Source organism: Pezoporus occidentalis, unplaced genomic scaffold, assembly GCF_034315485.1.
Source record: "Pezoporus occidentalis ecotype Australia unplaced genomic scaffold, CSIRO_AGI_Poc_V1 ctg178, whole genome shotgun sequence".
NCBI classification, from domain to species: domain Eukaryota; kingdom Metazoa; phylum Chordata; class Aves; order Psittaciformes; family Psittacidae; genus Pezoporus; species Pezoporus occidentalis.
Genome location: NW_026913618.1, coordinates 1,358,336 through 1,381,893, shown reverse-complemented (window position 1 = coordinate 1,381,893; position 23,558 = coordinate 1,358,336). Strand labels below are relative to the sequence as shown.

The following is a 23,558-nucleotide window of genomic DNA, read 5'->3' as shown; positions in this document are numbered from 1 at the left end:
TTAACTGCTTTATTCTGGAGACAGTGTATAAAAGAGAACAACTACCGCCTCACAAGTTGGTTGAACTGCTTGTTATAAAGGTATTTGGGAAAATAACTAAAATTAATGGTAACAATACCCATAAAAGTGTTAAGTTTTCCTGTAACTATTCTTCTAACTCAATTCTATCAGATGAGTTTAGGGTAAGGATTTCACTAACTCACAGACCTCCCTGAAAGGGGAATGTTTTTGCTCCTAAAAATGGGCTCTGGCCCCTGCCCCAGCTGGGAAGGAAGCTGTGTTACAACCACTTGTTTCTGTGCCTGTACAGATGGCACTGTAGGGAACAGTCAGAGGTGAGGGTTCCAGCCAACAGGTACTTCTGTTCACAGCCACTCAGCAGCACCAGCCAGTTCATGTATTTGAGGGTCAGTTCTGCACTAGCCAAGTTGATTTAAACTTTAAACAAACCAAAATTCCCAAACAAACACCAAAAATCAAAGAGTTTTATAAAAACGTATAAAATAGGGGGTTCAAGTAAATGACATTCACATGGCAGCATCATCCCACCCATACCAATAATGGTAGCTTTGGATTTCACCAAGTCCCTCAAGTGTCCGGGTTTCATTCCTCTGCTCTCCTGGTGGCTGTAGCATGGGGAATAATGCAGGAATGAGTGTGAATACCTGCCTGAGGGGGAATTAACCGTGTTCAAAGTGACCTCTGACTTACACAGGAGCTGCCTTGACTCCCCTGTAAGTTAAACAACTAAATCCTCCAGGACAACCACTCCCTGGAGTTCCTTAGGATCTAAGTGTCCTTGGATAACGATGCTGCTGCTCCAGGGATCCCATGGGGCCTTAGTGATGAGGCGATGCCTGGTCCAGGGCTGGATCTGTGCCTCCCAGAACACATGCTGGAGCTGGGGAGCAGAGCCCAGAGCGCTGCACCGCGCGCTTGGTCACTGTACTGCACCTCTGCAGGATCTCCTGGGGTGAGGGGCGTGCGGGCACCTTGGGGACACAAGTGGCCACGTCTGCGTCAGTGAGGGAGGAGCTGAGATCAGCTGCAGATGACTCCACAAAGCCAGAATCGTTCCTGTCCTTGGAGGTGAGGCGTGTAGACTTAGTGCTGTGCATGGCCAAGGTGTGTCCCAGGGGAGGGCTCCGGGCCTGCTCCACTTCAGGCAGGGATCTTGACAGGTTGGGCTGCCAGCTCAGCTGTCCATCCTGCTCGCTGCTGCCCCCCGAGCTCAGGGATGTGCTGTCTGACTCCAAGTCTGGGGTGGAGCTGGCCCTGGGCAGAGACCTTGATCTGCCTCTCGGAGAGCTCAGGTCCTCTTCACAGGTAAGGGAAGAGCAAGCCTGGACCCTGTGCTCACCCAGAAGCTGTGGAACTGTCAGGGAGGAGCAGAGGTTTGGGGTGGAGATGTTGAGCCCACAGTTTATGATGGTCTGGAGCTTGTGGTGAGGGTTCTTGTAGGGTTGGAGGCACATGGAGGGCAGGTAGCCAGTACAGTTGTTGTATCTGAGGGGGATGGATGAAAAGCAACACTGGAAAGAGCCCTTCTCCCAGCTCAGACCAAGGGGAGGCAGGTGAGGACTCGGCTCAATACTGAGATGGAGTGGGAGGAAAGGGAAACCATCTCTAGCCAAGGACAGCCAGCTCGGGGGTTGCTCCTTGGCACTTGCTACTTGAGGAGTGAGCGAGATGCTCCTACAGCAGGCAACCAGTTCCCTTAAGGAATGAAAGCTTTGGAAAAAGCCTCCTTACCGGATAAGCCACCAGCCATCCTCGGATTTCCTGACCACCTCCACCACGACTCCATTGTTCAGTGAGAGCTCATCTGCCTTCTGAGACTCATAGGCCCTCACAACAAAGTACAGGCTGCCTGCAGAGAGAGGGAGAGGTTGGGTTTGCCTTGAGGGGAAAATGCCTCCATCCTTGTGTTTTGAAGGAGGAATGCCTGCTCCCAGGGAGCCAGCAGCAGACTTACCCTCCTTGTCTGAGCAGAAAGCATTATGGATGTCCTTGTGGACATCAATCTCTTCCAGGTAGGTGGCTGGGAACCAGGCTATCTGCTTGTCTGCGTTCTCCACTAGCCACCACCCTGCAGCAAACAGCAAAGAAAGGGTTTTAACAGCCTGGAGATGACCATAATCCCTGCTCTGCCACAAGAGACAGGGCATTGTGCAGAGCACCTCAGTGCCTGGCTGGTGCTTCACTGACACTTGGTTCTTCCCTCCTGTGTAAATCCAGGTAAGCACACCATGTACAAACCCCCACAAAACCCTATGAATCCAACTTTACCATCCCTCCCTGCAACTGAAGATTCCCAATCAAACATACCAGTCATGTCCTTGATCAGCACTTCAACTATTTCCTTCTTAGTGACTTTGAAACTCTTGTTCTTTGTGTCTTTGGTTTCGAAGGTTTCGATGCAGCGGTAGCTGTGGGAGGCCTGAGGCCATGTAATACAGGAGGGCTGCTGCTGCCGCCGCTGTGACTGGACTTTCTTCTCCCCTCCAATGTCTGATGGCATGATCACAACACTGCAAAATGAAGTTCAATATCTGCTTACTGAAAACTCACACAGGAGGCTGAGTTTAGTATTCATTCTGGTCAAATCATCTAGCAGCAGGATCAGAAATGCTCAGGCATCAGAAACAACATAAGCATGCATTAGAACAGTCAGTAGAGCTTCCCTGCTCTGCTGCCCTGGTGTGTAACTCTGCTAATGTATTCTCCTCCATCCCTATCCTGTAACATTTCTGTTTCATGAAGACACTACAAGTATGATTCCATACCTGTTCTCAGGAAAGGAGGGATCGAGGTCTTGGGTCTGTGCCTTGAAAAACTGAATCACATCTTCACCCTGGGAGATTTTGGCAGCTGTTTTCAGCAGCTCCTGGGAATAAGTTTCTAGCAGTTTCAGGATCTCCAGGCACCTGTCTGGCTTCGCACTTCTCCTCTGCTTTGCATTTGCATCTTTAAAATCAGAAGAGCAAAGTTGGTGTAAGGTAACAACAGCTCTGGTCTGTAATAGATCAAAGCAAGTTGCTGTAACCCTAGTTCTAGGTGCCATGAGCAGGAGGAAGCACTTAATCTGCTCCAGAGGAATGTCAGAGACTGAAGTCTGTGTCATCTGTTACAACTGTCCCCAACAGCTCTGTTGTGTTTGTGGATCCATCAGAGATTTGTTCTCACCTTTAAACCTGGGCAGTGTACGGTCAGATCTCTTGAGTGAGCCACTCTCAATAGGGAATTTTCTCTTCAGCTCTTTCTAAAAGCAAAGAGAAGGAGAAAACAGTGGTGTTTTGCAGCCCCCACACATTGCTGGGCTCTTTCCCCCTCCCCACCATGGGAACCCTATTCTCTGGGAGATATTCACTTACATGGAATCTCTTAAAGTCCTCAAATGTCCGGTAGATGAGAATGTTGGTCTGATCTGACCAAGACACAAACATCATGTAGTTCTGGAAATAGAAAAGGGAAAAGAAATGCATTTTTAATCACAGCTTCAATATCCAGGGCTGTGGTTTAGTGCTGGCTTCAGGCTGCAAGATTGTCACATCCAAAAATGAAATTAAACATTAGACCTACAGCAGTATTTCCTTAATTTTAGGGCCCCAAATGGATATTTAACAAATTGTTGTTGAAACCAGAGGAATTTTGTGACAGTGAGAGCAGAAAGAGAGCAGAATCCAAGATGGCAGTTTTCTTGTGATGCTAAGATACTATGATTGAAAAACAAGTCCAAGAGCCCCCTGTCCTACATCACAAAGCTCTAATCCCAACACTGCAGGGACATGAGCAAACATACCCCTCTGTAAGAGCATCTCAGAAAGGCCTCTGGTGTCCCAGCCTGTAAATAGTATTTAAGGAGTAAAATAAATCAAAAGAAACCCCAATATTAAAGTACCTTCTGCTTTCTGCATTGCATCAAGCCGACAGCCTTCACATCCACTGGGTACCTGATGCAGCTCATCCTCCTCTGCCTCTCCTCCCTCCCTAGGGCAACCAGAAGCTGACCAGAGATGTGGCTCCAGACACCACTCTAAGTGATTAAATACCCTGGAGCAGGAGGCTGGAACAGGAGGGAGGGCACAGGTGTTCCTGCTTCCTCCTCCACCCACTAACTTGGTAGAAATTCCATAGTTTGGCAAACTACTGCTTGCCTTTTACCTGCTCTGAACATGCAGATACTCCCAGTGCAGATGCAGGGTCAGAGTTCAGCATCTTACCTTATCCTATTACATCACACCCTTACCAGAAACCTCCCAGGAAGCAAGCCTGGCCCTGTGCCTGCTCCCTTTATCATCCCTGGGTGGCAGGAGGTCACTGGGGTAGCGATACCTGCTACCTGTGCACTGAAGTGCATTTCCAGGGATGGATGTGTTGTGTTTATGCCTATATTGCCATATATGTTACATATGGCAATATCTACATATATATATTTATAACACATATAACGAGTTGTTGTATGCAGCTGCACTCCCACCAGCCCCAAAGCCCAGTTCACACCACGGCTCGTAAAGCACAACTTGATTACAGATCTCATCTCTTTACTGCTTTGTCCCATCTGCTAAAACACCTTAAGTGGATTTCTGGTAGCTTTGCATGCTTTTAGAAATTAGTGGGAGATGCTGATGCCAATCTTGCTGAGCAAAGGATGAACAAACACATCCCCAGGGCACAACTGGAAAAGTCCCAAAGCTTCTTGGGTGTAAATACACGATGGAGACTCAGCTTCAAGTGCTGTGCACCCCATCCTGCATCAAGGAACCCCATACACATCCAGGGTGACCCACAGCTCATCCCATAGACCAGCTCCCACTGCCCAGAGGCATTGCAGGCCCCATAATTGCAGCCCTGAAAGCCTGTCCTTTCACTGAACATGCCTTTAGCGTGCTTCAGGTTATGACTTGGCTGATGGGCAGTGTGTGATCAAACCGCCTTCTCTGTCCCCCTCCTCCTCTTCTTTGATGAAGCCTGAATTGAATCATTATCATTACTGGAGCCCAAATTGAGAGCTCAGCCCTGCCTTCCCTTTCATTTTCCAGTTATACCTGGTGTCCCAGCTGCAGATGATCTTTCATCTACCAACCACCCCCCTCAGAATCTGACTAGGAAGGGAAACAAGATTCCTTTTGGATAGCCAGAAAAAATGGTGAGTAGGGCCTTGGTTTGTGTTTCGTGAGCACGGGAAGTTACTCCTGCACAGCAGCATGGCAGTTTCTAGGGCCAGAGAAGGGTTTTCGTTGCAGTTCAATCTATTGGTGCTGGATATCTGCCCTCTGTTGGGAAAGGAAAGTTATACAGTGAGCACTGCTGTGGACACATGTGATGGGAAAACCCCTTTGATGCATCTCCAGGGCACTTGCTGGCCCATGCACTGGACAGAAGCTGCCCTGCAGAGAGGTGATGCAGAGCAGGTTACTGCCCTCAGCTGCCCTGGAATGGGACCCTCCATCCCTCTGTTCACAAAGGGTTCAGCAAAAATACGTGCATCTACTAGAGCAGCTTGCTCCAAGCCCCATCTAACCTGGCCTTGAACACTGCCAGGGATGGGGCAACCACAGCTTCTCTGGGCACCCTGTGCCAGCGCCTCAGCACCCTCACAGGGAAGAACTTGTGCCTAAGAGCTCATCTCAATCTCCCCTCTGGCAGGTTAAAGCCATTCTAAGACTGTAAAGGTTTAAATGTATCTACCCTGAATGGGAAAAGCCAAAGATAAGTAAGATCTTAGAGGAGCTGCAATCTCTATGCACCGGACAGCACATTGCTCCACATAGGCAGGTACTGCAGGTGTCAGTCAAAACAAGAAGAGAAGGAAACTGCCTTGGGTTTGGCAATTCCTGGTTCCAAAGGCTTTGCTGTATTTCACCATTCTCAGGGAATTCAAAGAGGGGGGTGTCAAAACCATATAATTAAATGTTACATCAGAAAGGTGAAAGTACATGGGGTTTGTAAATCACAGAATCATGGAATGGTTTGGGTTTGAAGGGACCTTAAAGCTCATCCAGTTCCAACCCCCTGCCATAGACAGGGACACCTTCCACTAGAGCAGCTTGCTCAAATCTCTTGAGGCTACAGAGCTGGTGTGCAGGTGGGAGAGCTGATTTTCTGGGGGAGATTGGCTGGTGACAGGAACCTTGTATAAAGCAAGTATGAGCAAAACTCAATAATTAGTTACAAAGAGAGCACAATCCAGAAGTGGAGGTTGCTGCAATGCAGGACAGAAGTATGGAGGGAGAGTGGCCAGGCACTACTCAGACATAACAACACTTTTGGTGTCAACCTGGAGTGTTTGGTTCATGCTCTGCAGTTACAGCAGTATTGTTGCCTTGTTGTTGTCAAGTTTGATGTCATGAAACTGCTCAAGAGACTCACCTAAGAGTCACATCATCTCGATTTAGTGATGTTAACTGCAGAAGCATAGGAAGGGCTGTGCCAGGTTGCTTCTGCACCAGCACAAGTGCTCCTCCACAGCATCACTGCAAAGCCCTGAGAGCTCAGCAGCATCGATACTGGGAGCGATGAAAAACTGATTAGAAGCCATTAATTCCACTACATTTGAGCACACTCACCAAAACCCCCAAACCCTGACCCTTTCCCTGACACTGTCAAGTTTACTCAGTATCTTCTACTACTTCCATGCCATCCTGTCATAAATGGGTACCTCGTGTGTAATTATTAACCATAGGGGAGGAGTGGTCTGCCTGGAAAAAGTAAGACTTGGCAAGTATTGCTTGGCACTGCTGTTTCATTGCTAGCATTTATTTACACAGGTTTCGAGGAGAGCAGTTACTTCTTTCATTAATCATTTCAGAAGGTACAAAAGAGACCATAAATAAACAAATTATATATAGGAGTGGACTGTCCATCTTTGACAAGTTTTCCTCCATAATAAAACTGTTGTTTTGCAGCCTGCTGTAAAACCAAAGAAAAAAGAAATGGAGAAGAAAGCCACACATGCCTTGCAAAGGTGGAGCTCTGCCTCTGGCTATGCCAAAAGCATCACTACTGCCATAAAGTTGTGCTCTGAGTATATGAAATACTGGTTTTGTCACAGAAAGGGACTAAGGTGTAATCATGGGGAGTCCTACCAGAGTTCCTGCCCCAAACAGCCCACCCTGAAGGACAGGGGAGGACATCCAGTAACTCTGGGGAGTCCCCAGCCGCCCAGGCTGCCCCCTCTGCTGTCTCAAATACAAGACCAGCTTCCCTCCACTGAGTGTGAAATGCCAAGGGGCTGGTTTTCATGTCATTTCAGTATGGATCAGGAATAACTTAATCCAGTATGCTTACAGCAGCCTCGTAACTTAAGACAAGTGCCTAGTAAGACAAGTGCCTGGACCAATCCTTTACAGCACCAAATGAGAGCCAGAAGTAGAGTTTGAGGGTGCAGATGCTTGGGGCAGCCAAAGGCAGCTCTTCACAGCTCCACCACAGCCATCTTCCAAGTCTGACAAGCCATGGCCTTGTCGCAAATGCCCACACATGAAAAAGGGGAGAAGCCCTGTTATGAACATCCTTTACCACGTATGTAAGTCAGGTCTTGGCTGGTTAGTGACCTGTAGATGGCTGAATATCTGTGGGGCTCTAAATAATTTCTCCTCCTATGCCCAGAACAAGAGGAACTGCTAGAGGTTAGACTCACCAGGGAAAGGCAAAGAGAGAAAAAGTCCTCAAACCACCCTTGAGAAACTACAGCTGCAAGAAGGAGATATGGAAATGAGCCGCAGGCACAGCCAGGGGGGCCTTCCCTGGAATGATGCTGGTAGGAAAGCTTCAGCTTTTCCCACCATCATCTTCAGGATCAAAACCTGCCCTTTGCTGTTCTTGAAGGTCACCTGCGATAACACATGACCTATCAGCACCTTTAATGAAAAGCCCAGCTGCTAAAAGCTGGTTTGAAGAGTACAAAGAGGTTTTAGACTTCAAATAAATAGATAAAGAGCCTCTTATTTAAAAAAATATCAGAATAAAAAAAATCAGAGGTTGGAGTTGACAAAACCATCCTTCAGCTCCTGAACAAAGGAAGCAGTTGAACTTTCACACAGGCTGAGATGAGAGTTTTTGCAATATCTGATCCAGGAGAAGGTATTTCATTTCCTCCTGATTTCAGTAGCTGCTGCAGGCACGAAAGCATTTTTCAGTGGCAGAGAAATCCGATTCAGAAATCCCTTGAGCACATACAGCAGCGCTTCTGTTTCTGCTCTCCACCAGCTCAGGCTGGTAAGGCAGTGCTTGCTGGAAGGAAGACAAAGGAATTCTGCAGTGCTGCTACCTGAGCTGTGTTAGAAACAGTCCCAGCCAGCAAAGCCTCATTCTCACAAGTCCTTGTTCTGCCTTTTCCACAAGGAAACCCCTTGCCAGCATGTATCAGCACTAATGTGGGCAGCAGGAGGGGGGCAGTGATAGTCCCCCTGTACTGGGCACTGGTGAAGCTGCACCTCAAATCCTGTATTCAGTTCTGGGCTCCTCACTACAGAGAGACATTGAGGTGCTGGAGCAGGGCCAGAGAAGGGCAGGGGAGCTGGTGCAGGACCCGGAGCACAGGTGTGATGGGGAATGGCTGAGGGACCTGGGGGGTTCAGTCTGGAGAAGAGAAGGCTCAGGGGGGCCCTGATCACTCCCTGCAACTGCCTGACAGGAAGATGGAGCCAGGAGGGGCTTGGCTCTGCTCCCAAGGAACAAGGGATGGGACAAGAGGAAACGGCCCCAAGCTGCACCAGGGGTGGTTTAGAGTGGATATTAGGAGAACTTTCTTCCATGAAAAGGTTGTCAAGCATTGGAACAGGGCAGTGGTGGAGTCCCCGTCCCTGGAGGTACCTAAAAGACATGTAGGTGTGTCACTTGGGGATATGTATTAGTGGTGGCCTTGGCAGTGCTGGGTTAACAGCTGGACTTGATGATCTTAAAGGCCTTTTTCAACCTAAACTATTCTCTGAGTCCCACTCCTTTTAATCTTCAATATCCTGTGGTGGTCTCATGCTGGGACGTCTCTGGATATTGCCCCACACAGGAGACCAGGGCTCAGGACATGGGGGTCCTGCTCCCCCCCAGGTCACTGACAGTGAAATCACAGCATTGCACCAAACTCCCCAAAAGTTCACAGCAGCCATCTGAGAGGGGTGAGAGGAGTGGAGAAAACTTGGAATGCCTTTGGGATCCAGCTGCTCAGCCCAGGGAGAAAGCTGCCTTTCACAGGTTTCCTGGCTGCCTGGGGCACACTGGACAGGCTGTTTCCCAAGCACTTGTTGCAATAGCTCCCTAGCTCCGTTGTAAAAGTGGCATGTTTTTCTAAGGTGATGCACAAGACAAAAGCATGATTCAAGAAGAAAATTTCCATGAAGGATGAGGATGTAACTTAAGCTGCTGCAAGAGAAAGCTTCCTGCGTAATTTCCTACAGAAGAGAAAAAGGTGGTTGATGAGTGTGTTGCATGGTACGAGGCCACATATGTGTGTACATGCTGGGCCCCAGCTATGGGATGTCCAGGATACAGAAGGCAAGCTTGAATTTCCAAGGGGTTCCAAGCCCCTGACTGCACACTCCAACATCCAGGAGGAGAAAATCCCAACATCCCAACATCCCAACCTGTACAGACAACGGCACATGAAGCAAGCATCAGAGAACATGTACAAACACTGGTGTCACTTGGGCCAAATCTATTCTTACTTCATACTGAATATGGGGAAGTCTGATCAGAGACAAGACCAGAAACAAGACCATTGTATTCCTCCCAGATTAGTCAGAGATTGCTCGTCCTATTCTTACCCCTTCCTCATTCCCCACTGCCGTCAACAAGCACAATATGCAAAGTGTCTTATCTCTCCAGTTTATTTTCAGAGCAAAGAAAGACCCTTGTGTTCATTTCCCCCTTCAGAAAACAGGGAAAAGACAATGTTTAATCTTCCCTCGTAAGCTTGGTAGGGAGAAGAGTAATGTGGAAAAACTGTTGTTTCATTAATGTTTAATTCCTACTGATTCCACACATTCTTACAGCTATTGTTAGCTGAGAATAATCTTTCTCCACCACCATGGAGATTTACAACTTGCTTTGTCCCTTGCTTTGACCTACTTCTAGAAAGGAATCATCCCATAATCAGGGAGAGCTGTGTTGCTGAGGATTTTGTGCTTTATTTTTCAAGAGCACAGAAGGAACCCCCCAGTTTTGCTGTGTTTGTGCTCAGAATGCATTAACTGAGTCCACGGATGCTTGGAGAGATTCTGGGATGTTGGAGACCAACTGAAGCATAGGACACATGAGATGACTGACTGTGCCAACCTGCAGGAAATAATCAGGTTTTCTCCCTATCCCTGCCATTGCAAATATATACCCCACTCCTTGTGTATCCTCATTTTAACCAGCAAGGGATCCACACAAAAAAACCAGCATAAACAGCAAAATAACATGCTGCACCTTCTGGTATAGACCCCAGATTCGAGCAAGTCAGAGGCTTTGTAAACCCTGTGCCAAGTCTTAAGACTATTTTGAGCATCTTTTAATAGCTCTGGATGGATCTGAACTGAGATCAATGTCTCCCCCATTCATTGGCAGTGAAATGTGTCAGTATGGCAGCATGCTCCTTCCTGGAAATTAGAAGATAAATTTACACCTTGGGAAATTCTGCAGGTGATGCATTTCTTGTATACAAGCAAAACTGTTCAATATATGATTCACTCACCTGGAAATATACATTATTTTTTCTGTTTTCATTTCCTAGTTGCCTGTAATTTCACAAACAGCTGCATGACTAATTCCTGGTGCTGGCTTTGTAACTGGTTGGACTTTAAGGTTTACATCCTTACGTGTAAATACAAGGTAGCTTCCTGTTGGTGTGTTCCCCTGGAGAGGGTAACAGTTATATTCAACTGGAACTACCTGCAAAACACAAAAAGTGTGGTAAGGATGCTGAGAGGTGTAGGGTAACATTTTCCAAAGAACTTTAAATAATTTAATGAAAACTCAGTGTTTAGGGTCCCAAATGAAGCAGGAGCCTCTGAGAATACTATTCACAGAATCCCAGACTGGTTTGGGTTGAAGGGACCTTAAAGCTCATCCAGTTCCAGCCCCTGCCACAGGCAGGGACACCTTCCACTAGAGCAGGTTGCTCCAAGCCCTGTGCAACCTGGCCTTGAACACTGCCAGGGATGGGGCAGCCACAGCTTCTCTGGGCAACCTGTGCCAGTTGAACACAGTACTCCACCACCCATCCTTGGGGTCTCCATTCCCTGGGGCTACCCCTCCTTCACATCACCTGTCCTTAAGGTCACCCTGTTCAAGAGCTGCATTTAAGCTCAGGCCTTTCTCCTTGCCCAAACCCCACCCTGAATATGCCTGTGCCATTCATTTTGCCCATCCTGACTCGACTTTCATTCTCAGAGGGCCAGGGGGTGTCCACCCCCAGCTGATGGATGCATATCTGGCCTCAAACAGGGGTCAGCTCCCGTTACCTGCCCATTTCTTCTTCCTTCCCTGTGTACCCCCTGTCAGTTCCCAAGCTCATGTTTAGCAAGCACCAAAGATAAGAGGAGAACATCAAACAACAGTCTTCCTCTGAGAAAGGCAAACACACCCTTTTCATGTTCTCAAGCACAGGTTTTACTAATGCTTCCTGGTAATACCCGTCACTGCCATCCTAGTCAGGGATTAAGCAGCTTTTAGGAAGAGGAACCTATTTGGTAGATTCAGTGAGCTCTGTGCTGTGTTCCTTCCTTTGGGTAGAACTAATCAGGCTCTGTGCTGGGATTCAATTAGAGACAGTAAAGTGAATTTCCTTGCTCCATTTTGAATCACAGCATCTCTCCATTTTTGTCCTTGCTTGCTTTGAAACAAGATGATGGCAGTGGTGAGGGTGCATGGGGAAAACTGGGAGCACCTTTTCCTAAAGAGCTGACCAGCTCTGAGCACAAATCCCTCTGTAAGCAACAGCTTATTTCCAGGTTATGAACTTCTTCCTTTCAAAGAAATATAAATCAGGCTTGTATTTTAACTAACTCAACAAATGAAATCACTAACAAGAGAGCAAACAGACTGTTAACAGGCTGCTTTGATTTAGAAACATCTCCATAACTATTTCATTGCTGAAGGCTAAGCAATAAAGCACAGCAGGAAATTCCCCAGGTCCCTCCTCCAAATACCAGCAAACCTGTTTTTTTTTTCCTGAATTAAAGGAAAAGAATGATGTGATCAACATCATTTAAACATTTATTGGTGGGGAAGGAAAGCAAACTTAAAGAATATATTTTTCCCTACTTGATCTTTCCTTGATGTATGAAATGTAGATATACAGTTGTGTAGAACTTCAACAAAGCCATTTTCAGTACTTCCTATTCATGTCTCTTCTCCCTCACTCCCAAATATCAACAAAGAAATGTTCTCATGAAATAAGAAATGGAGCATTGATAATCAGGAGGCCCAAAGATGGAGATTCCAGTCACTAGCTCAGCGCTACGCAGACCAGGGAACAGGTCTGTAAAGCAGAGGGTTTGAAATGTTTTTGATGGCAAATCTGTGAAGCATTTCCCTAAAATGATGCATTACCCACTCAGCATTTCATACCACCTTGTGGTAAATGCATCAAATGAAAATGAAATGAAAATGAGCAGGATTTTTCCAGCAACTTCCATACAAATTGTGTCTTTGCAGAACTGGCAGCAGCACAGCACTTCATGTCAGGCAGAGACTCAAGAGCCTTTCAGATAGGCCTGGAAGGGATAGGACGTGGTGAAGTACAGCTGGTTCTAGCGACAGGAGCTGCTAAGGAGGAATGTCCTAGGCCACAACAGCTGAAAGGGAAGAGGAATAGGGACAGGAGGCAAAAGCCTCCAACACAATATTTCTGAAGATATTTTTTCTCCCTCCATGCTTTCCATAAATTTGTTTGCATTAAACAAAACAGTCCTATTTTTCACTTGACCTGCAGGACATGAAGAGGTGAAAAGTGCCAGTGGATATAAACTTCCCATTCTAGAGTGCATTGTCCACAATGGGAGACTTACCCTGTGGCCTCAAACCCACCACCAGCATGATGGCATCAGGGCAAAAAGAAGAGAAAGAGCAAGCCTGTGCTGCTGCCCTTCGACTTTTCATCCTCTCCCTCCTGCAAACAGCTTCCCAAGGCTGCTGTGTCTCAGAGGTTGGATACATGTGTGCTTCAGGGGGTCATACCCGCCAGACTAGAGGGTGAATTGGCCCAAAGCTTTACCTGCACTAATTCACCTTTCCAAGGGGTGAGAGACTCAGCCCTGAAGCTGATGCCATGCTGGACCATTGCCCAGGAGCTGGGTCACCATCCTCACGTGCTTACAAGCCTGTAGCTCACCAGGAATCAAAGCAGAGCTGCTGAATGTCCCCTCAGGACCGAAGAGCAGGGGCAAGGCCTGGGCTGATGTACCCGCCCTGGTGCAAAGCATGCAAATACTCCTGGAAAGAGGTGGGTAAATCCTTCCTCAATATAAGCTTACAAGCATGTGACAGGTCTTAAAACATGTAAAATATGATACGGGCGTTTTCTGCTACAGTTGCAGGAGTTGGAATGGAGTTATCTGCTTGTTTGCTTTTAAATCACGCTGGTGATCCTATCACTGTGCTGGAGATAACGCTGAGGGGCCCTTCATCCCCATGGCAGGTAGGGGAGCTACAGGAAACCTGGAGAGGGGCTTTGGCCAAGGGCCTGTAGGGACAGGACAAAGGGAATGGCTTTAACCTGGCAGAGGGGAGACTGAGAGGAGCTCTTAGGCAGAAGCTCTTCCTTGTGAGGGTGCTGAGGCGCTGGCACAGGGTGCCCAGAGAAGCTGTGGCTGCCCCATCCCTGGCAGTGCTCAAGGCCAGGTTGGACACAGGGGCTTGGAGCAAACTGCTCCGGTGGAAGGTGTCCGTGCCCGTGGCAGGGGTTGGGACTGGAGGAGCTTTAAGGTCCCTTCAACCCAAACCATTCCGTGATTCTATTATCTATATACATACACAGATGTGAGGTGGGCAAGCGCCGGCAGAAGGCTCATGTCACTTCTCCTCAGAACTCAAGAACTCTCCTCAGAAGACTCAAACCCAGAACTCGCCACTCTATTGGCAACAGCCACCAGAAACACACACTTTCTGTGGGGGGGGTTTTAACTGCTCAGCAACGAACTGCTTTAGCAACGAGTCCCGTCCCGCAGCCCCGCTCCCGGCCGCCCGGTGCCACCTGAGGTAACCGGGGACCGCTTCAAATGGCGGGCTCCCCCTCAGCCCAGGGTGCACCGCGGCGCCAAGATGGCGGCGCCCAGCGAGGGCCGGCGGGGCCGCGGTGCTTCTCCGTTCCCGGGCACTGAGGGCGGCCCCTTCACGTTCCCTTTCCCCGTCCCGCACGGTGCTGCGGGCTCCGGGGCGGAGGAGCCGTCCAAGAAGCCGTGCCGAGCCTGCACGGACTTCAAGAGCTGGCTCCGCGAGCAGAGGAAGCAGGCAGCGCCGGGCGGCGGGGTGAGGCGGCGGCTTTCCCCTGCCACCCTGAGGGCGGGCTGTCCTCCTTAACCCCTGCCGAGCTGTGCACTGGGTCTCCATCCCGTCCTCCAACTGTGATGGGGCTGTGTGTCCCCCTCCTCAGGCCGTGAAGGGGCCAGGGATTCCTGTCAGTGAGAGGGTGAAGGGGGCTTCCATGTTGTCCCACTGGGTGTGAGGGACTCGTTCCTCCATCTCCCTATCTGATCTCAGAGGGGCTCTTTCCCCACCCAGTACCACATCCCCTTCCAACCCTTTCTCCTGCTGCAGGACCTGACGGCCACAGAGGAGAAGGAGCCACCACCGAACTGTCCTCTGGACAGCGAGCAGCTGGGCCGCAGCACATGGGGGTTCCTGCACACCATGGCGGCCTATTACCCTGACCGGCCCACCGGCGCCCAGCAGAAGGACATGAGAGACTTCATCAACCTCTTCTCCAAGTTCTACCCCTGCGAGCACTGCGCTGAGGATCTGAGGGAAAGGTGAGTTGGTTTAGGGTGGTTTCTGCCTGAAATGCTGGGCTGCAGCCATGATTTGTGTATGGGCAGCTCTGCTTGAGCTGGGGCTTGTAGCTCCCTGAGCTGCTCTGTTCCATTGTTGCATCCATCAGAGATGGGCTTGATAGCAAATTCCTCTAACCCCCTTGTATGTTGGTTAACCCTGTATCACACTTAACTCAAAACTCTATAGCTCTTCCCGTGCTGTTAGGTTGCGTGCTGCCTCTGAGGCCTCCCCGGGGCAATTGTGTGATTTTTCTGGTTCAAACGGGACTTGTGCTTGGTTGTGGAATTAGGCTGGGACTTGAAGTAATTTGGCTTTCAGGAAGCGAGTGTTTTTGTACCCCAGAAAACCCCCTTTGTTGGCAGCCTCAGCAGTGGAGGCACAAAGCGTTACACTCCTGTTACTGTCAGCTTGTTTCTTGAGGGTTTCAACTCCTCTTTTCTGGATGATGAACATGCAGAAAAACCCATTTGAAACTTAATTATTGACTTAGCAGACGCCACATGGCAAAGCAGCTGCTTGGCATTTTGATGAACTCGAGTACTTCTTGCTTTTTATCATAGCTGAGCCGTTTGGTTCCTGCATCTTTTCCAGCTGACGAGAGTAGGCAGTGAATGAAATCAAGCCAGTTGCAGCCAGCAGGATTTTATAGTGGAGGATTGGCTTCTGGGTTCTCTCTGGGACTCATCTTGCAGTAGCAGAGAAGGTGATTCTGGCTGCGTGCTCTGCGCCTGCTTTGGGAATTGAGCTTGATGGCTGTAAAGAAGTAACATTTGTTTCCTCTTCCCTGTTTGCAGATTACGTACAAATCAGCCTGATACTAGCAACAGAACTAACTTCTCCCAGTGGTTGTGTCTTCTTCATAATGAAGTGAACAGGAAATTGGGGAAAGCAGAATTTGACTGCTCTCGTGTGGATGAGCGCTGGCGCGATGGTTGGAAAGATGGGAGTTGTGATTAATCCATAGAGACTGCTTTGGAAATCTATCAAACCAATCCAATCTGGTGTGGAGTCACTGCAGGGAGGTGTGTGAGTCAGTGACTGTGTGTTTGTGTGTGTGACTGCTATGGCTCGTGGAAATAAAGGTAAACCAATTCTAAAAGTGGATTTGAAAAGCTTATCCTAATAATATTTTGATAACTGATGACAAAAATGTATTACCTGAAGGACTGGGGCCTCACATTTGACACAGCAATTGAGAGAAACCTGTGAAATGAAGGCTCTGACAAAGTTGTGGAGACTTTGTCATTGTGACATTTCCTTATTTTAGGGGTATTTGCTTGTTTCTGACTGTTCATTTTCCCTGAACACGGCTGCCCTGTGGCATTTCATGTTTTTCTGCAGGCGTTATCCTGATGGTTTAGAAAATGCATCTGATTAATTCTGGTTTTCATTTGCTATTCATGCCATGTTTTGCACCAAGTCTGTACCCCCAGTTCTCTCTCTCTCTGACATCTCCAGTGCTTGTTGTTAAATTTGCATCCATTTCCTTTGCTGAAAGGCCTGAAGGGAGGTACATTGAATTTAAATACTGAAATCATGAAGGCCAGATTTCTCATTTTATTCTTGTATTTGACCTACCATGTAAGAGGATGTTGTAGAAAGGAAAACTAAACCAGAGCTAGGCAACATTCATCTAATGAATGAAGTATCCATGGTGAAATATCTGAAGGACATATCTGGGTGAAATTCAGATGTTTTAAACTGATTGCCAGTTTTCTTTGGATCTAGAAGTGCTAAGTTCTACTGAACTGTTTACTCTTAAAGCAGATAACCTCTTAATCTCTGCTGTGAACTTTAGTCTGTGATGAAAACAGCTTGACCCCCTGTATCTGTAATGGAGCATATTCAGCTCTGTTTCACATATAGCATTCCTGAGATATGTTTTGAAGTTCTTGGTTGGCACTTGCTGACCTGGCTGATACTCTGGTGTTATGTCCTAGCTAAAACCTCTCTAGATCAAAAGGACTTTACAAGCCCTGGTATTTGAGTCCTGCTTAAGGCTGCAATGTCAGTTTAATGTAGTGTTTATTGCACAGGGGACTCAGAGCCCCTTGAGCAGCTTCCCTCTGTAGGTACTGATCAGCATCCATGCTATGTGTACTTTTCCTAGGTCAGCTATACTGCATCTGTGTATTGATAAAGAAGTGTGAATTTCAGATTCAAGTGAAATAGCAGCATAAATTAACACCCTATGCATATAAACATGTATCTTTTGATAAAAAGACTCAGCTAACAAACAAAAGTCAAAAGAATTTCAAGTTCTTAGAGTAGATATTGAGATAATGCCCTTTACTGCATTTCTGGCTGTGAAGAGTTTGCACAAACCATGACAGTAGAAGGCTTTTTCCCCTGTACTTCCTGCTGAGGTTTTCTTATGCGTTTTAGAGCTTCCTTATTTCACGTGCTGCTGTACCTCTGTAAATTTACTCTTGCTCATAGAGTGTAACCTGGAAATACCAGTGGGGCTTATTATAATAGCAGTGTGATGACAGCTCCTATTTCAGGACTTTGATCTTCAGACCTGTGTGCATAGGGCTCCTCTGGTTAGAAAAGCAATAAGAACTTCAGAAATGCATTTCAGTGTTTTATGGTACATTCAAGTTCTTTCAAGTCAGACCTGTTAATGTGAGGCAAATTTTATGGACTAGTTGTTCTTGGAAGTCTTTTATGTAGTAACGTTTCTAAACATGAATCCAAAGCCAATGATAAGGTACTTCATGAAGCATTCAGTCTGGCTTATGACCTGAAGGTGTCATTTGGGTTATTAGAAATGCTTGGCTAATTTCCCTATCAGTATGTTGAGCTTAGAACAAATAAATTCCAGCCCTTGGTTTTTGTCTTTTGGGTGGTAAACTTGGTCCCCAGAATGAAGTGCATTGGTATGCAGTAATGGGGAGAGGACCAACAAAAAGGTTGTAACCCTCTGCTTTTGTCAGCATGACCTCAACTACCCAGTTCTATCTGGGTAGTGTTAGCAGCAGGGTGTCTGGAGAGGCATTTGTTTGTAGACTTGGTTGTGTCTGAGGAGGAATCTGCTCATTTTACCTTACTCAGTCTGCCCTTGGCTGTTCTCTGTGACAGTCTCATCGCCCATGATGAGATTCTTTTTTGTTTGCTTCAGTGTAGGTGAGCAGGTTGGGAAAACCCCTGTCTCTCCCCTTTCCATCTTAACACTGAAAATGGGCCAGGGTGGCGAGTGGCACTTTCTTGTGTGCAAGTGCACTTGATCTCCGAGTCCTGGGAGTGCTGCTGCCTTCTGCTGGCAAGCGGTTGGTGCTGGGCAGGTTCAGGGTAACCTTCCACCATCCACATATCAGGAGTGTAGAGAGGAAACCAAAGGTATATCCTGCCTAAAATCAAGGGAGCAGCTGTGGCAACACAAGGTTTTTGTCACCTGATGTTGCTCAAGGAGGTGGTAGAAGCGTGCAGAAGGAAAAGCACATCCTGGCAGTGGTGCAGGGGTAGGCGAAGAGCCTTAAAGCTGAAGTTGGTGTCTTCAGTGAATGCTTCCTAATAATGAGGCCACCCCTGTGGCTGCTGGGATGTTAATGGAGCAGTTTGTAGCTTCACCAAGTGGCCATTTGGTAAAATAGATGCTTGCGATCTCTTCTCCCATTTTTACTGCTTTGCAGAAGAGCTTTGACTTGGGTGATCCTCAGGGATATCATCACCTCTGTGGACTTGACTGTATGGGGAGGAGGGGATTTTTTTTGCTGCTCATTTGTGCCACATCTCAAGTTTTAATCTTATGTAAGGAATTCCTATTGAAGATGACTTGTATTTGTGTATAGAAAATTGTGAATTCTCTTCTAAATGCACTTGACTACATCTAGTTTTAAAAATACCTGTAATTCAAATGCTATATCCTGTTGATGTGAAAATAATAAAGCAACAGAGTTTATTCCTGGCTTCTCTACTGCATGAGACCTTAGGAAAGGGCATCATATTGTGCTGGGGTCTCTAACCTTCTGCATGCTGATACATTAAGGTCTGAGCTTGCTTGCTCAGCTGAGGCTGTGCGATTATGTGGGTATTGATCAGCCAAGGTGGGGTTGCAGCTGGACCTTTTCTCTTGTGCTGCTCAATTGATGCAATTCTCTGTGTGCCAAGAAGCTACAACGATGCAGATGTTTTGTTCAGCAGGTCCTTGCCCATTGGGTGGGAGATGGGTTTCATGTGGGGACCAGTGGGGTTATTTATGGGGTTCAAGTGTTGCATGTTTCTAACAGCATTAAGGATAGTGCTACAGTTGGGAGTAGCTCAAATCCTGAATTGGAGCAGGGTGGCAGAGGAAGGTGTACTGAAGGTGTACAGAGGAATGCTGCACTGAAGGGCAGCATTTGTTAACTGGGTGTTCACCACACAACCATGCACATCCCATCCCATCTGCCAGAAGGGAGAGGCTGTTTCTTACCAATATGAGGAGCCCTTGCAAGACAAAGCACAGTCAGGAGCTGGTGCTGCCTAAGGAGCTTGTGGGACCTTACTCAAGAGCTGCTTGCATGCAGTAGGCACCTGGCTAACCTCCAGCTTCACAAACTCACTGGTTTTGTGCACTGGTTTGCATTCGTAGCTGAACTTCATTTCTCCTTCTTTTTTCTCCCCCTCACAAAAGTAAAGAGCAGGGAGCCGTGAGGGAAGTGTCCACTCCATGAATGGGAAGTGGAGTTGCTGAAGCAAGTACTAAGTGTGGATGTTGGTGGAAGCACCACTATGCCCTTAACATTTTCCCAGGGATTAGCTGTTCCTTTGCAGTGTGTTGGGTGAATACAGTCTCCTGTTTACAGTAAGGTTTTCAGGAGCTGCTTTGCTTGCATGTGCCTCTTGCTCCTGCCTGTTCCAGGCAATGTGTCATATTTCTTCCCATTGAATTTTTACAGGCTTGGGGAGGGAAGGATTTAGATTTCAGTTTGGGGTTTTTGCTCCTTCCTATCAGCATTGATTTTCTTTTTCCTGTTCCTGGAATAGCTATTCAGGTATTTTGTCTGAATGATGGAGGGGAGCTGTTGAGGATTTTGTGGAGTCAGGTATAAGCTTCAGTGAAAACTGGCAGAAAAGGTTGTGTGAAGTCAACTCTGGATTTTGTAGGCTGATAGGAAATGGAATAAAGCAAAACCACAGCTAATAGTACATAGGGAAATCAGCAGTTAGAACATAAGAGGATTCTCAAAGGGGATGGGGATCCATGCTGTGGTAGCTGGAGCCCTGACCTGCACTGGTAAGTCTCACAGGGACAGGTACACCAACACCATATGCTGACTCCAGTTTGGCTGGCACAGCTCAGGTGTGTCTGCACCAATGCACAATTAGCTCCCAGTGAAGGGAGCTGTGATGCTGGTAGCTGACACGCAGCAGCATCTACTGTGCATCAGCAAACCTGCCATGACTCACAGAACCCTGGAACAAAGGGTGGCTCCTACCAGCTGAGGATAAACAGGGCTCAGTGCCCTGGTCTGTGCTGATCCCAGGGTATCTGTTGTTGCTGCCAGTTCCTAATCTTTGTCATTATTACTCTTAACCTTTCCAGAGGTAAGGTCTAACTATTCTGTTCCCCTTGGTGTGTGACAGTCCCATCTGCATGTACTGGGCTAGTGAAGAGTAGCTCATACAGCTCACAGAGTTAGGCTGGCATTTGGGCTTAGAGCATCCGGCCTGGTCTAGTACTTAGATGGAGCTCCTGGTACTCAGGCCTGCTGCGTTCTGCCCCTGTCTCCCATGACCTTGCTGCCTTGTGTCCTCTGCTTCTGTGTGTTGTGCTGTCCCAGGCTGTTGATTTTCCTTGTGAGCACTCCTCATGCAGAGCCTCTTCCCGGTCCCACGTTTTCCCTCCCATGTATCACATACCATCCTGCTGCTGGCTTGTGCTGTCCCTGCGATGTGCTTCATAGGGGTGATGCTCCAGGGAGAATTTGCTTTGCATCTTAGGCGAGCGAACAGTAGAGGGCAACAAACCATGTGCTGGGTTGGTTTTCTTGTCTCCTATGCTGCTCTGGATACCGAATGCTTTACCTCTTGCTAGTCCCTTTCCTGGGGTTTGGGGAGGAGATTTTGGTGACTTCAGTTACTTTTCAAACTTGTATAGGTACCTAAATGAGGGATGTGTTAGTTCTCTGCCTGCAGCTAAATTCTGCACTTGGAAGTATAATAAAACACTTTCTGGATGCTTTTTCCAGCATGTTTCCTACGTTTCCGACCTGATCTTCAGCCCATAGCTGGTCATACATGGAGAAGTTCTGGCTTTTTTCATCAGGTCATTAACAGATTGGAAAGGGTTTTAGTCAGGGAAGGGATCAAAACTACTTGGCATGGTTGTCATCTGCTCTGGATGCTGTGTGGAGGGAAGAGAGGGTTTGGAAGGAAGATTACAAGGCAGTCATGACTTCAGCAAAGCTGAAGATACAGGGATGCAGCCCAGCCTTTCCACATGGGAAGAGCTAAGAAGAAATCCCATCAAGTTTCATGGAAGCCTTGCTTTGAATTAGCAGATCTGTGAGGATAAAACACAGCAGACACCAGGCAGCTATTTTGTTCAGTCTCTTCAAGCCCCCATTTTTCCCAAGTCGCCAAGCTTTAGGTCTAAACTCAAATCCCAGTACTCAGTGGTGTTGAATGGGGACTTTCCTTTCAAATGCTGAGGACAGTGAGGCAAAGCTGGGCTTTCCCTGCTTCTTCCATCCTTGACATCTGCCCCAAGCTACCAGGAACGTGGAAAAGTGGATTCTGTGACTGCGCCTCATGTCACGCTTCTTGGATGGGGTCAAAGGTATGCAAGGCATCTAAGACAAGGCCTATACAGCTGGAGTCTTGAGAGATCAACATTCAGTTTGTTCTCAGTTGTAAGCTTCTTGCTGGGCTCCAGGTAAGTCACTTCATCTTCTGCAGCCACACTTCCACTTCTGCAAAATGGGGATAAAAATAGCACTTTCAACAGTCTTTGTGTGTATCTCCTATGTAGATGAAAATCTCTCGCAGGGAGGCTATTTTAATGTGCTTGTACTGCACACTATTGGGCCTGAGATTGTTTCCTACAATAAAATCACTCATCTCAATCTATCCCACAAATCTCCTTTATGTCAGGTTACATCTTTCTTTTGAACCTGAGGAGCCGTTTGGTACTTGCTGTGTTGAGAAATGAAGTGTCTCTTATATTTAGTCTATATTCACCACAAATACCACATTCATCACACAAACATCATGGCCCTTATTTCCTCAAGAAGTTGCACTGTGGGTCTGGCTCTGTGCTGTAACACAAGCAGGAATGAGAATAACAAAAGGTATGAAATTCGAAAGCACCTCTGGCAGCCAAGCTTGATGCAGCTCAGATGAGAGCTGCAGAAGCTCTGCATGTCAGAACGTGGCTTGAGCTGCTCAGAGGCTGCCTTGTGTCAGCTCTGCTCACATTACCACCCCTGCTCAGTGCAGGCAGCAGATAACAAGTACTGAACTCCACTTGTTGGTCAGGCCCTACATGATGTGACTTGCTGTTGTGGTCCGAAGGATGTCCCTTTGGAAAGCAGCCAGGGATTTGCCTTCCCATCCCTCTAGCTCCTCCCAAGGTGTTGTGCACCTTTGTGCAGCCCCGTGCCTGATAGGTTTAGCTTACTGGTTTGCCAGAAACCCCCAAACTTGTCATGCTATGAAGTGTGTCAAGCAGCAAAGAATAAGTTTGCCAGATGAGACTTCAAGCTCACGATTGCACCACTGGGAAGCATTTTGAAACCCTTTGGGGTTTTGTTCAGTTTGGGCCTTATGCAAGTACTGGAATACTGACTCTTCAGTTCAGAACAACTGCTATCTCAGTGAAGTGATTTCTGTCACCCAAATCTTTCCCCCGTGATTCCAGTTAGGAAAGTTTTCTTCATTCTTTTCCTTGCATTCTTATCATGCATTTATACTTGTGCCAAATCCCACTTGAGAAATGGCTGCATTTCAGAAGTGGATGAGTAACCAGCTAATAAATGATCTTCCAGATATTTTGGGATCTCTTAGGGTGGAAGGCATTAAGTAGCTTTCTAGTGATAGCGTGCTCAGGTTGCTGATCAGGAAATCCCTTCTCTCTGCTGCTGGGCACTGTGCATTTCTAATCACCTCTAAATGTTTCCATCAACTCTCTTGTTGTTCTAGAGACTAATTGCTGAAAGCAATGTTTAGCCAAGCTCCAGGAAAGCATTTCAGAGTAACAACTAAGTGAGCATCTATCACAGTCCTGTTTCAAGCGTGCTGCCTGGGGAATGTGAAGGACAAGCTGTTCTACCACCTACGCCTGTGCAGAAGACAGTACTGGACCTCACGGAGCTGCTGAAGTCGGTGGGCTGTAATGCCTGGCTGGAGCCTGGCTGGCTCCCTTGGGCTGTGTGCTGCACAGAGCCTGTGTTCTGTGAAGCTGGATTGCTTCATATCAATACACTGTCAAAGCTGTCCTGAGAGCAGAGCAGTTTCACATCACTATTTAGTTTCAGAGATGCTGGATAGAAAGCGGGGCTGATGGTTTTGTCTGATAAATCAGGAGCATCCCATTGCTACCATGGAGAAAATGTGGTCAGTCTTACTAAAGAAATCATAGAATTAACTGGGTTGGAAAAGCC

At 47.4% G+C, this 23,558-nt stretch overlaps 2 protein-coding genes across 3 annotated transcripts; one reads left to right on the top strand and one right to left on the bottom strand.

Moving 5' to 3' along the window:
• Window positions 1–471: 471 nt before the first annotated feature.
• On the bottom strand, window positions 472–13,974 carry NOXO1 (NADPH oxidase organizer 1). Of its 2 annotated transcripts, XM_062614826.1 has the most exons (9): window positions 13,957–13,974; window positions 10,676–10,872; window positions 3,375–3,455; window positions 3,187–3,262; window positions 2,787–2,967; window positions 2,329–2,531; window positions 1,976–2,089; window positions 1,753–1,870; window positions 472–1,506 (listed from the first exon to the last, which is right to left on the bottom strand). In XM_062614826.1, the coding sequence occupies exons 3-9, from the start codon at window positions 3,447–3,449 to the stop codon at window positions 840–842; spliced, it is 1,434 nt and encodes a 477-aa protein (XP_062470810.1). In that variant the 5' UTR covers window positions 3,450–3,455; window positions 10,676–10,872; window positions 13,957–13,974; the 3' UTR covers window positions 472–839. The 2 variants fall into 2 exon arrangements, with proteins under 2 accessions (XP_062470810.1, XP_062470809.1); XM_062614825.1 differs by lacking the exons at window positions 10,676–10,872; window positions 13,957–13,974 and adding an exon at window positions 3,902–4,028.
• Window positions 13,975–14,209: 235 nt separating this feature from the next.
• On the top strand, window positions 14,210–18,874 carry GFER (growth factor, augmenter of liver regeneration). The gene is made up of 3 exons (XM_062614835.1): window positions 14,210–14,451; window positions 14,740–14,951; window positions 15,768–18,874. Exons 1-3 carry the CDS (start codon window positions 14,245–14,247, stop codon window positions 15,928–15,930), a joined length of 582 nt encoding a protein of 193 aa, XP_062470819.1. The 5' UTR covers window positions 14,210–14,244; the 3' UTR covers window positions 15,931–18,874.
• The last annotated feature ends 4,684 nt before the right edge of the window (window positions 18,875–23,558 follow it).

Excerpts from the sequence above, each read along its gene's own strand:
- NOXO1 (XM_062614825.1), bottom strand. The coding sequence starts at position 3,967 with ATGAGCTGCATCAGGTACCCAGTGGATGTGAAGGCTGTCGGCTTGATG. Across the intron at positions 2,090-2,328 it reads GCTGATCAAGGACATGACTG|GGTGGTGGCTAGTGGAGAAC; the intron begins GTATGTTTGATT and ends TGTTTGCTGCAG. Across the intron at positions 1,871-1,975 it reads TTTCTGCTCAGACAAGGAGG|GCAGCCTGTACTTTGTTGTG; the intron begins GTAAGTCTGCTG and ends CTCTCTCTGCAG.
- GFER (XM_062614835.1), top strand. The coding sequence starts at position 14,245 with ATGGCGGCGCCCAGCGAGGGCCGGCGGGGCCGCGGTGCTTCTCCGTTC. Across the intron at positions 14,452-14,739 it reads AGGCAGCGCCGGGCGGCGGG|GACCTGACGGCCACAGAGGA; the intron begins GTGAGGCGGCGG and ends CTCCTGCTGCAG. Across the intron at positions 14,952-15,767 it reads GCTGAGGATCTGAGGGAAAG|ATTACGTACAAATCAGCCTG; the intron begins GTGAGTTGGTTT and ends CCCTGTTTGCAG.